Consider the following 14468-nt stretch of genomic DNA (forward strand, 5'->3'; position numbering starts at 1 on the left):
AATATGAAAGAATCAAAAAATTATAATTCATCTTCTTACAAAATTTTCCTAATCTTTAAGATTCATAAACTTTAATTGCTTTTCGAGATAAAAAATTAATCTACATAAATTTGAAAACCTATTTATATGTATTAAAGGTTACTCTAAATTTTAATGGAAAAAAATTAGGACTATTTAATAAATGTTATAATGTAAGAGATATTTCTATGTCTTATTGAAAAAAAAAGGATTATAGTTTTCACGTCTATCAACAATTCAAATTAAATAATGCTATCTCGTCATTTGTTTGACTCTTGTGACATCTAAAACAATGTTCCCAGATAGTTTGTCTGTTCGTTCGACCATTAGTATAAATATAATAATAATATTATTAACCCCTTAAGAATATGATGATTTAAAAGACTCATAATTTTGAAGAAAAAAAATTGTATTGAATTCAGTATTTGTAAATGTGTTGCCTCTCAAAGTTACTTCTATTTATATATGGACGATCCCTTTTGATGAAAATATATCTCTGATCTAACCTATTTATTTAACAGGGACGGGTATAGTAGCAATCAGCGAACCAGTTTGCTGGGGCGACCTCTCAATTTTAAGAATCGAAGAGATGCCAAATACCGCAAGCTCCAGGTATGATATTTTGCAGCGCAGCTACCCCATAGATAATTAGATAGTCTGTAGGTCACTCCATTTGTTTTAGAAACTTTAAAGAATGTTTGACTTTTTGGTAGTTTGACTTAAGCAACGTGTTTGTTAGTACCAAAAACCTATTACTGTATAACACGTGATTGTATAGATTTTGCCAATGTAATTCATAGTATAAAAATGGAAACTCTCGTTAGATTAAAATTGACAGTTTGTTGTAGGAGGATAAGGGGAGAGGATTAACTTTAGGGGGTTTTAAAATGAATGTTAAGAATGAGGTCTATGAGAAATGACCACTTGAGGAGTGAAAATGAGTGCCTTTATCTAAATGATTATTTTCAGAGTTTTTTTTGTGCAATGTTCGAAGCTCCCAACCTCCCCAAAAAAATTACAGTTTTGGTTGATTCTGAAGTAATTTAATTTAAAAAGAATAAGTTTGGGAAAAACAGTTTTTTCTTCAAGTGATTCTGATTGAATTCAATTTTGATTATAATTTTCATTTTAAAGAAATAAAATGTTGTTTAAATAAAGAATTTGTAAATGTTATTCAAGAAGAATACAATTAACATTTATTAAAAGGAGACTTTACGATTTAAAAAATTAAAAGTTAAACCGGTAAATAAGTTTTATATGAGCTTAATAATTTTATTTTTCCAATATGTCTCAGAATCCAATTTAAATCCGCCGGATTAGAGCCGGTTATGTGCCACACTGAAAATCGTGTATTATAGAGAATTTTCCACAAATAATAAAATTAAAATCATAATGGAATCAACCTTATATTTTTTTCTAAATCTAAAGAAAAATATCCAACTTGTCTAAAGAAAAATGTTTTTATTTTATTTTGCAGACTGTCCTTTTATACAAATATTTCATAGAAGCATGACGTCATAAAATAGATATTTGTAAATGTGTAAATTAAATTTAGAATCTATTTATGGTTCTAAATAGAGGCTTGTGGTAAACAGTGACGTAATAACAGTGATATTAATTTTATTAAATAAAAAGTGTTTACTTAGTTTGCATACATTAACTAATAACCATTATGTTTTCTTATGGTTTATTCGGACATTGCATAGAGCGTTAAAGAAGGTTGTAATATCTGATAAAAGGTGGATGAAATAGATTTAAGTAAAACTGTTGGAGTTTGTTATGTCCCATTATGTTAAGTAGTAAGCATTTTTTGTCTGTATGGAAGGATCTCGCTAACCGCTGAACCTATATGGTTTGCCTGTACAATAAAGCTTCTTAATGCTATTTTTCTGTCCTTCTCTCCTCTAAATGTATATATATTCTATTTAAACAGCACCAGATTGACACTTCTATAACAGTTATCCGACATGATATTATGTTTTATAACGCAGGGGGTATCACAAATATTTCAGCACATTAATATAAAAATTTTGTATTTTAGGCCATGACATATAACTTCCTGGAGCGGCCAAGTGGAAAGCTGGCATTTCTTTACCATGGCTGTGTTTTCATCGCTGTTTTCCTCTGCTTGTCCTTGTCAATCTTTTCTACAATAGGTAAGATTTACTTGTAGAGTTGCTACAAGATACTTTGTTCTCTTCTACGAGCGTTGATTTTAAACGCGTTCAGGGATCTAGTTAACCACGATACCGATACCATTCTCCTTGTTAGTTAAGATCCACGTTATTATCACTCCCAAGACGCTGTTTTGGTGTTAAATTTAGGTCTAGAGATGTTTTTAGGCTTCTTTATGTTCCAAACACAGAACCCATAGATGCAAGGGGCACTGCCACTGGTTAATTTATTTCCCGAGAAAATTTATATTATAATTTTGCATTTGTTTTAAAAAATAATTTTCTTCTTCTTCTAGTTCTTTGATATTTCTCTGGTAGAATATCTTAATTTTTAAGTTTTGCAGCCAAAACCCGCCTTCATTGTATTCCCGTCATTATCAATGTACTCTAATCCTACACATTTATTCCTGTGTGTACATTCTATTTATTGCTTTCTAATAAAATCCCTTCCAAATAAAGCTCCTTTTTTAAAATTAGGTAAATATATAAGGAAAGATAGATTTACTTTGCTTCTAATTCTTACATAAAAAAATCCAGCTTTTAGAAGCTTAAACATTTTTGTTGGAGAAATGGTTGTTGATGATTTTAACCCTCTTATTCGTCTCCGGATGGGGTTAAAAAGTATTTACTAAAGCCCCCATCTAGGGGGCGTTGGTACAGTAGCAAAAATAGGAATTCTTTATCTTATCTTGTCCTTTAATTTAAATGTTTGATGTTGTGATGATGTAAAATCCAAGCTTTTAATATACAAATTTCAAACACGTTATATAACCATTTGGAACATTTTAAATTTTCATTGCATTGCAATTATCTTCTGCCTTTTGTCTCCTAAGATAATGTAAATAGCTTGACTTTGTATTTCATGATTAGAGAAGCTAATTTCTCTGTGAGTATGGTAAAACATGTGTAAATTTTATTGCTCAGTAGCAGCGACAATAATTTTTCAAAGCAATTTGTCTTGCTGATTTAGAAAATCCACATTACACTTTTGAATAAATCAGCACTCTTAAAATCTGCGGCTGCCGAGCCTTAATAAGTTATTTTGACTAATTTATAGCAAAAAGCTTTTATCCCCTATCTATACTTGACCAACTAAAAAAGATAATAAAAATGTACTTAACCAGAAACCTATCGCTACCAATATAAAAACCTATAGAAGACAGCCATGGTGCAGTTACACAGGAAAAAATGGAGAAGAAAGTAAGGTTTAAGATTGACTAAGATTATCCCTGAAGTAGTTCAAAGACCAAAGCTTTACGGACAAATGATGCAGATAAAAAGAAAATATAAGGAAGCAGCTTATAGTGCATATAAAAATAAAACGTCATACAATACAAATGACCAAATGACCAATGAAAGGCCAGTATGCATTTTATCATTGGTCAATTAAAATGACGTCATACCATTCAAATGATTAATAATAGGCCAGTATACATTTTACCATTGGTCAATTAAAATGTATACTGGCCTATTATTAGTCATTTGTATTGTGCGACGTAATTTTTTATAGCCACTATAAGCTGCTTTAAATATATGCAAACAGTCCCGCCACTACACCCAAAAACCTGTATGTTCAGCTTAAATAGTAAAGATTTTTTCATTTTTTTTACATTTTGAAGAAACTGTTTAAAGTTTGATCTGACCAGACAGTTAAGATTGGTTTAAGTTTACGCAATGCAAATTTTTAAAGTCACGGTGTCCGTTTTTACATGGGTAAATGGATAGGTTGAGGAAAGTAAAAATCATCCTTACCCAAGTGTTACTACAACATGGCAGAATTTTGCATTATTTGACCTGTACAGAGAACTGACAGAAATTATCTTCTATTTACATTTTCTTCCACTCTATCTATAAAATTAAGATTTAGTTTAAGTGCAAAATTTCCTTAGTTTGGAATGTCATAACTTTTGCATCCTGTAATTATGCATGAAAAAATACTAGATTAATTATTAAGGTTTTTTATTAATGCAGAGGAAAGGGGGGATATGGGTACACCGACAAAGCCCATGGAGGCACAAACCCTAAATAGTTAATCATATAAAATGTGTTTCACAACAATTTTGTTGTTTTCAATTCGAAGATTTTTTTCTCTGACAGTTTAATTATATTTCAATCTATTCTTTCATAATTTTTTAATTACCCTTCTATGGGGTTTGTCGGTATCTAAGATTTGTCGGTGCACTGCAATGCTTTAGTAATAATATACTGATTTTCCGATGATTTGATAATATCAGGCATATTGCAGAAATGATGACACACTAAATAATTTCTATTACAGTATCGCTTCTAAACCGATTGATATCCGCTGTATTAGAACCGGTTCTCAGCCATACTAAAACATTATGTATAGCATCATATTATACCCAGTTTTCTACAAATATAAAAATGTACAATCATAAAATGGAAATAATTTTTTTAGTTCATGCCTTCGGTTTTAATCTTATAGTTGTACATTTTTATATCCGCGGAAAGCTGTTTTTAATACGATGCGATACATAACTATTCCTTTATCTCTAACCGTACTTGAAAATAAAAATTCAATTATAAGTTGTTTTGGCAAACTGAAACCTGTTTCCAACTGATAAAATTCAACTCAGGGAAGATTACTCCCATTAGATGAGAAATTTGTTTTGAAGTTAAGCTAATTACAGTTCAAAATAACTGTCTGTCTGTTTGAATCGTAATTATCCTAGCTCCTATTTTATGTAGGAATTTGATATTTTTTGTGAAAATTCCCAATACCAATGATTATCCAGTCCATTATTTACTTGATAATGGTATGTCGGTATACTACAATGCACTGTCCTTTTTTTGTGCTTCGCTTCAAATGGATGTTTTCATCCTTGTCAACTACTTAGCAAAAAATATGATTTTAATAAAATTTTATTAGTCTTTTTCACCTACTTGTCTCATTACTGTTACAGAAATAATGCTAGTATATTTTTTATTTGAAACTCATTTTAGAACAACTGAAATTTTGAAGATGTATTTCTCCTTCTTCCCTAAAATGGAGATTTCAATTGGTTACGAAGATATTTACGCACAAAGAAACAAACCCTTAAACTTTAAGCAATAGGGAAAAAAATACTTTTGAAATTTTTTATACGTTTTATATATATACATTATCTTTTTTTATATATTTTCTAATTCCCTTATTTCCCTGATCGAAACTAACAACAAGAAAAGGATTGCAAAAGATTTCCAAAGTATCTGAGAAAAATTACAAATGTTTTTTTTCTTTAATTTTCATTCTCAATATCTATCAAGTGAAGCCTTGCTACCTATAGGGTGTGCGTCAGTACGCCTCAACGTTAGACTGTTTATATTGCCACCCACGATATAAATGTCATTATATAATAATAATTTTATAGTTTGCAATTTCCCACAATTTTCCTATTCTAAAGCTTGAGACCTCATTGCTGAACTGATTAAGTTTAGGCTATTTTATTTTTAGATTTAAGCCTTGAGATGGTTTTTAGGCTCTTATTATGTCATCTTCTGTGCTCTTTTGAAAACAGAGCATCTAGAAGCAAGGCGTTCAGCCGCTTGTTTGTTTTAAAAAGCTATGTAATGCAATTTTGACCTAATGAACATTTAAATTATTTTCAAACCTTAATTTTGAGTTGCGCGGTTATGTATGTAATTAATTGATATCCAATAATTATTAAAAAAAGAATAAGCGCACCAGAAGTACGCAAAAGATATTATTTGTTTAATTAAACAATTATAGTTTTTGGTATATTCCTTTCATATCCTAGTGGATCATACAGCTCCCACCTGCCTGAGGCTCGAACTCTTAGGGGATCTACAAATAAAACCCTGATAAACGTTTGAACTAGTTTTAAATAAACATAATGCTATTGGTCTAATAAAATTAATAGACTGGCGTTATGTGTTTGATATTGGTTTAAAATGTTACCGCTCAATGTTAGGCAAATTGCTGTTATAACGGCAATTAATAATATGTCAATTATGATAATCTTTTACTTAGCAGTGTAATCTAACCTAACCTAAAACCACAAAAACGTTTTTCTATTACAAAATCTGTGTTTGCTATGCACTAACAGAAAGATATTGCGATACTTATATACTCGTATGTTTGCTTAAAGTTCTACAAACACAGGAATCTGAAAATACAAGAAAAGCATACAAAACATATATGCATACAGAAAATTTTCTATTAATCAGGGAATAAGATTAACAAATATTTTTATTTAAATTAAAAATAAGTTAACTGATTAGGAATTGAAACATTTATTCTTATTTGAAAAGGCAGGTGGTTTGTTTGTTTGTCTGCGCTTTACATAATTTGATCTCATTCTACAGTAAAGTTTCTTATAGGCCCCGTTTATGTTTTTTCTAATTTAGAGGATAACCTTTAAAAAAAAACTTTTTTATTTATCCCCTTTTTCATAGCAATAAAAAAAACTTTTGGTAAAAAAATCCCGATTTACGTCATATTAGAATCATTAAAATTTAACAACAAAAAAAACAATTTTAACTAAATTTGTAAATCATTTTACCTTTCCTTGAGTAGAACTACATCATTTCTATCTTTCTTTAATATTTGAATATATGGCTTCAACACTCACTATGGTTCTGCCATTGAAGAAGGGGAAAAAACTATCTTCCACGCATTTATATATGCATCATATTTGTATCAGAATTTATTGTTAAAACATTGTATTTTTCTTTTAAATTAATCGTTAAAAAGCAAAGTTAAAGTAAAAAATGCAATGTTTTGAATATATTTTTTTTGTTAAAATCTCTTAAACTTATACAGATCTTGCTATAGATACTAGGTAGTTTAAAGCTTTTTATAATAAAAAACCTCAACATAAAGTACATATAGAAAAAGAATAATAAAACACAAAAATTTATATGCTCCGTCAAAAAGAGACATTTGTATAAATTTTTATGTGATGTACTTATTTAAAATTTTTTTTAATTATTTCCCAAATTAACTCCTTCGAAAAGAATATATTAGATTAAACGTATAGCGGAATTTATTGTAAATATTACACAATATTTGAATGTAATATTTAGTTTCAATGCATAACTAAATTCATATTTACATGATTTTTTTCAATATTTACTTTAGAAGATGTTTTACTAAATTTCAAGAGAAATACTTACTTTAAAAATGGAGACTAAAAAATATTATGTTCCAAGCCTACTTTACTATTAAAAAAGATTATTGAAATACATTGTTTTGTTAATTTTAAGTCAAATATAAAAAGGCTTTTTTTTCTAAATGCATAATCACTCGCCCCTGCATGATAAAGCCCATAACAAATAACAAAATTTATCTGATAGAAATAGAATCAAACACTTTGATAAAGTCAAATTGTCTCTAATCCCCATTTAATAAAAGATGTAGTTTTGGTTTTTACTTTTGTTGCTTTGGATTTGAAGTTCTGTCAAAGGTGACATTGTTCGAAACTCTTAATTTACTCATATTAGATTTTTATAACTCAAATTTTAATCTAAAAAGAATTAGATTCCACAAATTTGACATAATAATTTATTTTAGATGAGTACGAGGACCACGCAACTGAGAGTCTGTTCTATCTTGAGACTGTTGTTGTATTCTGGTTTGGCATCGAGTTCTTCATTAGGCTCTGGTCAGCTGGCTGTAGGTCTAGGTAAGTGGCTTGGTTTGTGCCCTGTAGGATATTAGGCTCTGATCCGCTAGCTGTAGGTCTTGTAAGTAGCTTGGTTGATGCCCTGTGGGATATTAGGCTCTGGTCAGCTGGCTGTAGGTCTAGGTAAGTGGCTTGGTTGGTGCCCTGTGGGGGTATTAGGCTCTGGTCAGCTGGCCGTAGGTCTAGGTAAGTGGCTGGGTTGATGTCCTGTAGGGATATAAGGCTCTTGTATGCTGGCTGTAGGTCTAGATAAGTGGTTGAGTTGGTGCCCTGTAGGGGTTTAGGGTGTATTGGTTTTTGGGGTGTGCTTTGGACGCTAGAAGTACAAACATAATCTTCATTGCTAAATATAATATAAAAAAGTTCATCTACTATTGAGTGTGTTTTGGCAATTTTGCTTGTACTACATAGCCCCTATTACTTGACAAGATTCTTGATTAGATTGTCAAGGCAATGAAATTTTGTCCTAGAAACTAAATGGAAGCATTATAAAATTCTTATTCGAAGATTGAAGCAACTATTCTTTAATTAAATCATCAAATGTTTTTTTCGTGGAAAAAAATACCAAAAGTTAAATAAAAAGTTAATTTGATAATAACTGCGACAAAAATGGTTATGACACAAAAACAATAAAAAATGTTTTCATTTTAAGTATTTCATGATATTATACTTACAAGCCATGTTAATCTAAAAGTACTGTGGTAGCATACAATTGTAATTGTTTAGGTCGACTTGTGAATTTTAAATATGGTTAATGATATGTCATATCAGAGAAAGAATATTTTTGAAATTTAATTTGGCTTTTATATAAATCCTGCAGTTTAATGCCATTTAAAATTAGCCTATAACCTTTTACTGTTGGATGCCCAGCGTTTGACCAGGGATGGGTAAACCTATTAGGGGGTGAAAAAAGGGGGAGGCAGGCATTCCCAATTTTAATATTAAGGGGGGTTTAGACACCCCTGCACGCAACTGCTATATAATTAAGTGAACAAAATATAACCAAGGTTTAACTAGGAAGCATTTTCTTAATGTTTTGTATTTCCCAACTTTGTCGACAAAAAAATCCAGGACAAATAGACAAGGACAAGGAACATGGCACCACAAAAAATATCTTATCCCAAATTTTTGCCCGTCAAAACAATCTTTTCCTTCTGAACTTAATGTAATTCTGTCTGAGTGCTCTTATTTGATTGGCGGAAAAGATGAAAAAATTAATTTTTATACCATAACCTTATCACTGAAAGGAACTGTTGTAAAATAAAGGAGAGTTTTTAAATGTCAAATCGTAATAATATGGAAGATACAAAGGCCACCAAATACTTTATAAGAATAGAAAATATATGTAATTAAATAAATGGAAAAAAATTTTGGTTATACGAAGCGCAGAATCAGTGATCTGCCTAAGAATAGTAAACTAAAATACAGCAAAATTTGTGATTAAGTGAGTAATATTTCAATAATGATAAAAATACAACTATATTACAGAGTGTCAATTTTAACACACCAGGAACCCATTGCAATTAATCTTTTGATTGTATCTCTCTTGTCTGAAAGTTCTTCATATTTTTTTAAAAAATTAGTTAAACCTTTTATAGGCCAACTTTTATCACTTTAATTTGTTTGATCTTCCACTTTCTTAACTATTTTATCTGTATTCATACTTTAGTTAGTTCAACCTAAAATAAGATCTAATGTATGTCTTTTTTCATTATGACCCCTAAAAATAAAATAAAAATTCTAAAAACGTATGTTTTAAAGTTGAAAATAAAGCTGCGAATTTCTTTTCAAATAAAATTCTTTTTCGCGTTGACAATTGAAACAAATTTAAACAATTTCCTATGAAGTTTTAAAGAAAACGAATATAACAGCCACCTTTTCTTACATTGTTTAAGATTTACATTAAGAGAAACATAGAATCTAAATTAATGACGTCTAGCAATAATGATGCCTTTAAAGAAATCATTTTATATGTAGGATAGGTTTCTGACAATCATAGTCTATGGATTTTTACCCACATTTTTTTTAACAAAGCTACTTTATCATTTTAAATATCCTTCTTTCCGTTTGCAAGATTAAAACGTTTTTGGTTTGAGAACATTTTTGCGGTTAAATGTTTTTTTTGTAGAACCCTGGAACTATAAGCTTCTAATTTACTCCCTTTGTTCGTATGTCTGTCCAAAATGCAACAGAGGAGATATGAATTCTGTTGGTTTAAGTTTACAAAGATTCTATGAATTTTACTGTTTCCGTTTGTTTAGCTATTCTTGATATTTTAATGGATGTTGCCATCCTTGTTTTATTTATTTTGTCAAGGATTTGGCCCCCCTGGTACTTTGCGGCTCTGGGAATTCATTTGTGTAGTTCTTTCAAATTCAAATTAAAACTTCTTACCAGGCTGTCCCAGCCTTTTAAATCTTATACAACGAAAAAAAGTAGAAATAAAGTTCCATTTCCTTTTAAATTAAAAAAAATATTGAAATACTTGTTAGAGGCATAGAGGTTTTATACGATAATTTATTCACCGCAGAATATTCTTTAGTATTTATTTCCCCCCCCCCCTCCCCCCCCCCTGTTTTTTAGCCCAATTCCTAAATAGAAAAATGATAATTTGCCCCACAGTATAGTGCAAATAAATCAGATTCTAAGCCGTTCTGAAAATATAAATAAAATAATAATTTGTTTTAGGTTTCAAGGGTGGATGGGAAGAATGAATTTCATGAAAAGCCCTTTCTGTTTGATAGATATAATCACCATTAGGTAAGTTTTATATTAGTAGAACTATGCTATATTTCTGTTTGATAGATATAATCATCATTAGGTAAGTTTTATATTAGTAGAACTATGCTATATTTCTGTTTGATAGATATAATCATCATTAGGTAAGTTTTATATTAGTAGAACTATGCTTTATTTCTGTTTGATAGATATAATCACCATTAGGTAAGTTTTATATTAGTAGAACTATGCTATATTTCTGTTTGATAGATATAATCATCATTAGGTAAGTTTTATATTAGTAGAACTATGCTTTATTTCTGTTTGATAGATATAATCATCATTAGGTAAGTTTTATATTTGTAGAATTATTCTTTATTTCTGTTTGTTGTCTTGTATTTATACAACAAAGTGTATAATATAATTTTTTATCAGGCGAAATGTCATATTTATTCTACAATTATAAGTAATTTGGAAATGATTTTTGATCAGTTTTATAACATACAATTTTGTTCAGTAATTAAAAATCTCATTAAGAAGTACAACTGAAACATGAAACAGAGGTACACTTAGAGGAAAATCATTTCCTTCTAAGATCATAAAAGATGTTAAGTTCATAATTAAAAAGAAAATTACTTTTTGAGGCTTGACTTTAAACATTCTTGTGGGCTCAGCTACTCTACAACGAGGTTATATCTGTACGTCCAAAACTGCTATTACTATTGATGGTTTCAAGATGCACTCTCAGCTCAAATCTTACAATTGTTCAAAATGCTTTGCTTTACATTTTGGTCCTTGTGACAAAATATTTATTAGTAACTGAAGGACCTTGCAGTAGAGGGTGGGTTGTAATTTCAATTTTAGTAATTTTTTAAATTACAAAAATTAGAACCATATCGGTTCAGCAGTTAAAGAAGTCATTCGGGACAGACAGACAGAAATCCTATTACTTTTATATATGGATTTGTTTAATTTTTAAAATTTGTTTACCTAAATGTTTAAAACTCTAAAAATTTTCTTTCAGTGCCTCACTCATTGTGCTGTCAGGGCTGGGTGAGCGCGTGGTCGCGGCATCCGCGCTGCGCGGCCTCAGATTCTTTCAGATCCTGCGGATGGTCCGCATGGACCGGCGCGGCGGCACCTGGAAACTTCTGGGGACCGTTATCTACGCTCACCGCCAAGAGCTGATCACAACGCTGTACATTGGCTTCCTTGTCCTTGTCTTCTCATCCTTTGTCATCTACATGGTCGAGAAGGAGGAGAACGAAAAGTTTAAAAGTTTCGCGCACGCCCTCTGGTGGGGAGTTATAACACTATGTACTGTGGGGTACGGTGATACAGTACCCGTCACGTGGAAGGGCAAAATAATGGCGTCTTTTTGTGCCCTCGCGGGAATTTCCTTTTTCGCGCTGCCCGCCGGTATTTTGGGCAGTGGTTTTGCGCTGAAAGTGCAGCAGCAACAAAGACAAAAGCATATTATACGGCGGCGAGTGCCGGCAGCCACGTTAATACAGTGCTTGTGGCGGTGCTACGCCGCGGATGAGCAAAGCGCGAGTGAAGTGACATGGAGGATGCATATGGTTCCTAGGCATGTTTACACAAATCATTTTATGCATTCATTATGCATTATTTATGCAAAGAATACTAATAATAGAATAATTTATGATTAGTAGACAATAAATGGATGATATTGCTTTACTGTACCTTTAATTTTTAAAGCTTTAAGTTTAGAAATGGAAATGCTCTTAATTTGTCCAACTTTTATTGTTTTGAATAATTCTCTGACTTGAAATCAAAAATGATTTTTCATATAAAAATAGTAGAAAAGAATTTATTTCGAATAGAACACAAAACATGGCTTTCTGATTACACAGCTCATGAAATTTTAAACGACGTATTTTATAAATTCGTCAACGAGCAATAAAATTACTCCCTTTTATGTATTAGAAGACACTCATACTCATATACTCACGTGTAGGTTACCTACGCAACTAAAAATATATCCGTAGGTCATGATTAGGCTCACATAATTGTTTGAACAGTTTTCCCAGGCATAGGTCGCCGCCTGTGTTCAAGAACCAATCATCATTTGTCAACCGGCTGCCAACCTTGCGGCGCGGCCGCGGTAGATCTCCTTCCAAAAAGCAGGTAAAATTTTTTTTTGCGTGTATTCATGTCATATTTCAGGACGAACCCCAAACTGTCCCACTTTGAGAAAGACGATTCCAGTGACATCATATACGTTTAGGGAAGGGGGGAAGAAAATCTCTTCCCTATTTTCCCATCTCTTTTGAAGATATTTTCTTCCCCCCTTCCCTTTTTCTTTCCCGAAACGTATATGACGTCACTGGAATCGTCTTTCTCAAAGTGGGACAGTTTGGGGTTCGTCATATTTCAGGATTCTTAATTTTGAAAACAAATACAGATAGTAGGAGAAATATATTACAAAGAAATAAAGTCAACATGATTAAAATCTACTAAGAACGTATTGAGTCATTGACGGACACAACATAAACATAGAAAAGTTATTTTTAAACAATATGGGAAAAATTAAATCTATTTTCAAAGTTTGAAATCGATAGGACAATTATAACATAAATATTGGATTATCTAGGAGAAGTCAAGTTCCTTGGATCAAGAGACTCAAAGTGTGATCTGTGATGAGACGGAGGGAGGGTCAAGAAAGTTTAGGCAGAGCTTCAAGCAAGGGCTCTCCAGGACTCAATCCAAGTTATCCAGGAAGGAGTTTGTGTTTCCAAAATATTCTTTAATTAACTTAAAGACTAATTGATTACATACAAAGTTACCACAGAGATAAGTAGACAGATAGACAGAATACCATACAAAAAAAAGATATACATATTAAGACGCCACATATAGACCAATATAAAGACTGACTAACAGACAGATATTTGTAAAAATTAGTAACAGCCTAAATGACAAAGCACGAACTTCTAAAGTAGATCCCTGTCCCCCAACCCCTCGGTCAACCCCTCCAAGAATCCTTCCAGAAACCCGTCGCGCAACCCCTCCCGCGTGGTGAGCCCCAAGGGGTCGCGCGGAGCCTCGCGCGCCTCCTCACCGTTCCCGTGGAACAACCTGGTTAACTTCAACGCGACCCTGCCGGCGGCTCCACCCAATCATTTGGACAACAACGATCCCGCGCTGCCCCTGATGTTGTGCTCCTTGTTGCAGCGAGAATTTTGCATGAAGTCGCCCACGAGACGACAGAGAAAAAACACTAGTAGTAAGGTAAAATAATTTTAAATATATATTAAGATGTGTTGAAAGCGTTTAATAAAATAAATTAGAAATAAGTACTCATTGATTTAAAACTTTATAAAGCAAAAAGGGATGTTACTTTTACAGTATTTTTCAATGGAGTCTTAATTAAACATATGAACGTACAGATCCTAACTATAAATAAGCTGCGCTACGAACAAGTTTTCTTAATTATACTTGTATACAAAATCATTTGTTACGAGAAGATAACATGACATGAAGATGCAAGGCTTGGTAGCCGCACCTGCGTTAGTGTTATTTTTTGTACGTAAGCCGCATATACATCCAGCCAACGTCAAACAGATAATAATTCGTCTGTTGAATTTGCTGAATTTGCTCCAAAGTTAAAATTAAGCAGCTTCCGATTTTTTATGTTAGGCATCAGCAGAAGCCGCATTTTTATGCTTTTTTACAATTTACAGATGCACCTATGTTGTACTACTTATGGCATTTTAAAATTCACAGTTAAATGAATTCGCATTAACAATTCTCAGCCGCTGTCGTGCTGTCCTATGAATGGGCGGTTGTCAATCCATGTGAAGAAGTGACGTCACAAATAGGAAGAACTTTAGACTAACTTTTCTCATATGTTCTTACACACACACAGAATGAGTTAAATTGGTGTCTTACA

At 31.8% G+C, this 14468-nt stretch overlaps 1 protein-coding gene across 10 annotated transcripts in view; it reads left to right on the forward strand.

Moving 5' to 3' along the window:
* LOC145313675 (potassium voltage-gated channel subfamily KQT member 1-like) overlaps positions 1-14468 on the forward strand; it is an 87007-nt gene that overhangs the window by 36626 nt on the left and 35913 nt on the right. For 9 of the 10 annotated variants that reach the window (XR_013877448.1, XM_080153206.1, XM_080153200.1 and 6 more), the window contains exons 4-11: positions 540-630; positions 2060-2174; positions 7726-7837; positions 10526-10597; positions 11580-12143; positions 12598-12703; positions 13170-13292; positions 13517-13807. Coding sequence is in view for 9 of the 10 variants with exons in the window: in XM_080153206.1 (XP_080009332.1) it covers positions 540-630; positions 2060-2174; positions 7726-7837; positions 10526-10597; positions 11580-12143; positions 12598-12703; positions 13170-13292; positions 13517-13807 (1474 nt within the window). In the remaining variant the exon portion in view is untranslated. The remainder of the gene's footprint in view (positions 1-539; positions 631-2059; positions 2175-7725; positions 7838-10525; positions 10598-11579; positions 12144-12597; positions 12704-13169; positions 13293-13516; positions 13808-14468) is intronic. The other variant, XM_080153202.1, reaches the window with a different exon arrangement.

This window comes from Acartia tonsa, chromosome 3, assembly GCF_053477335.1.
Source record: "Acartia tonsa isolate MP-2025a chromosome 3, ASM5347733v1, whole genome shotgun sequence".
In the NCBI taxonomy this organism is placed as follows: domain Eukaryota; kingdom Metazoa; phylum Arthropoda; class Copepoda; order Calanoida; family Acartiidae; genus Acartia; species Acartia tonsa.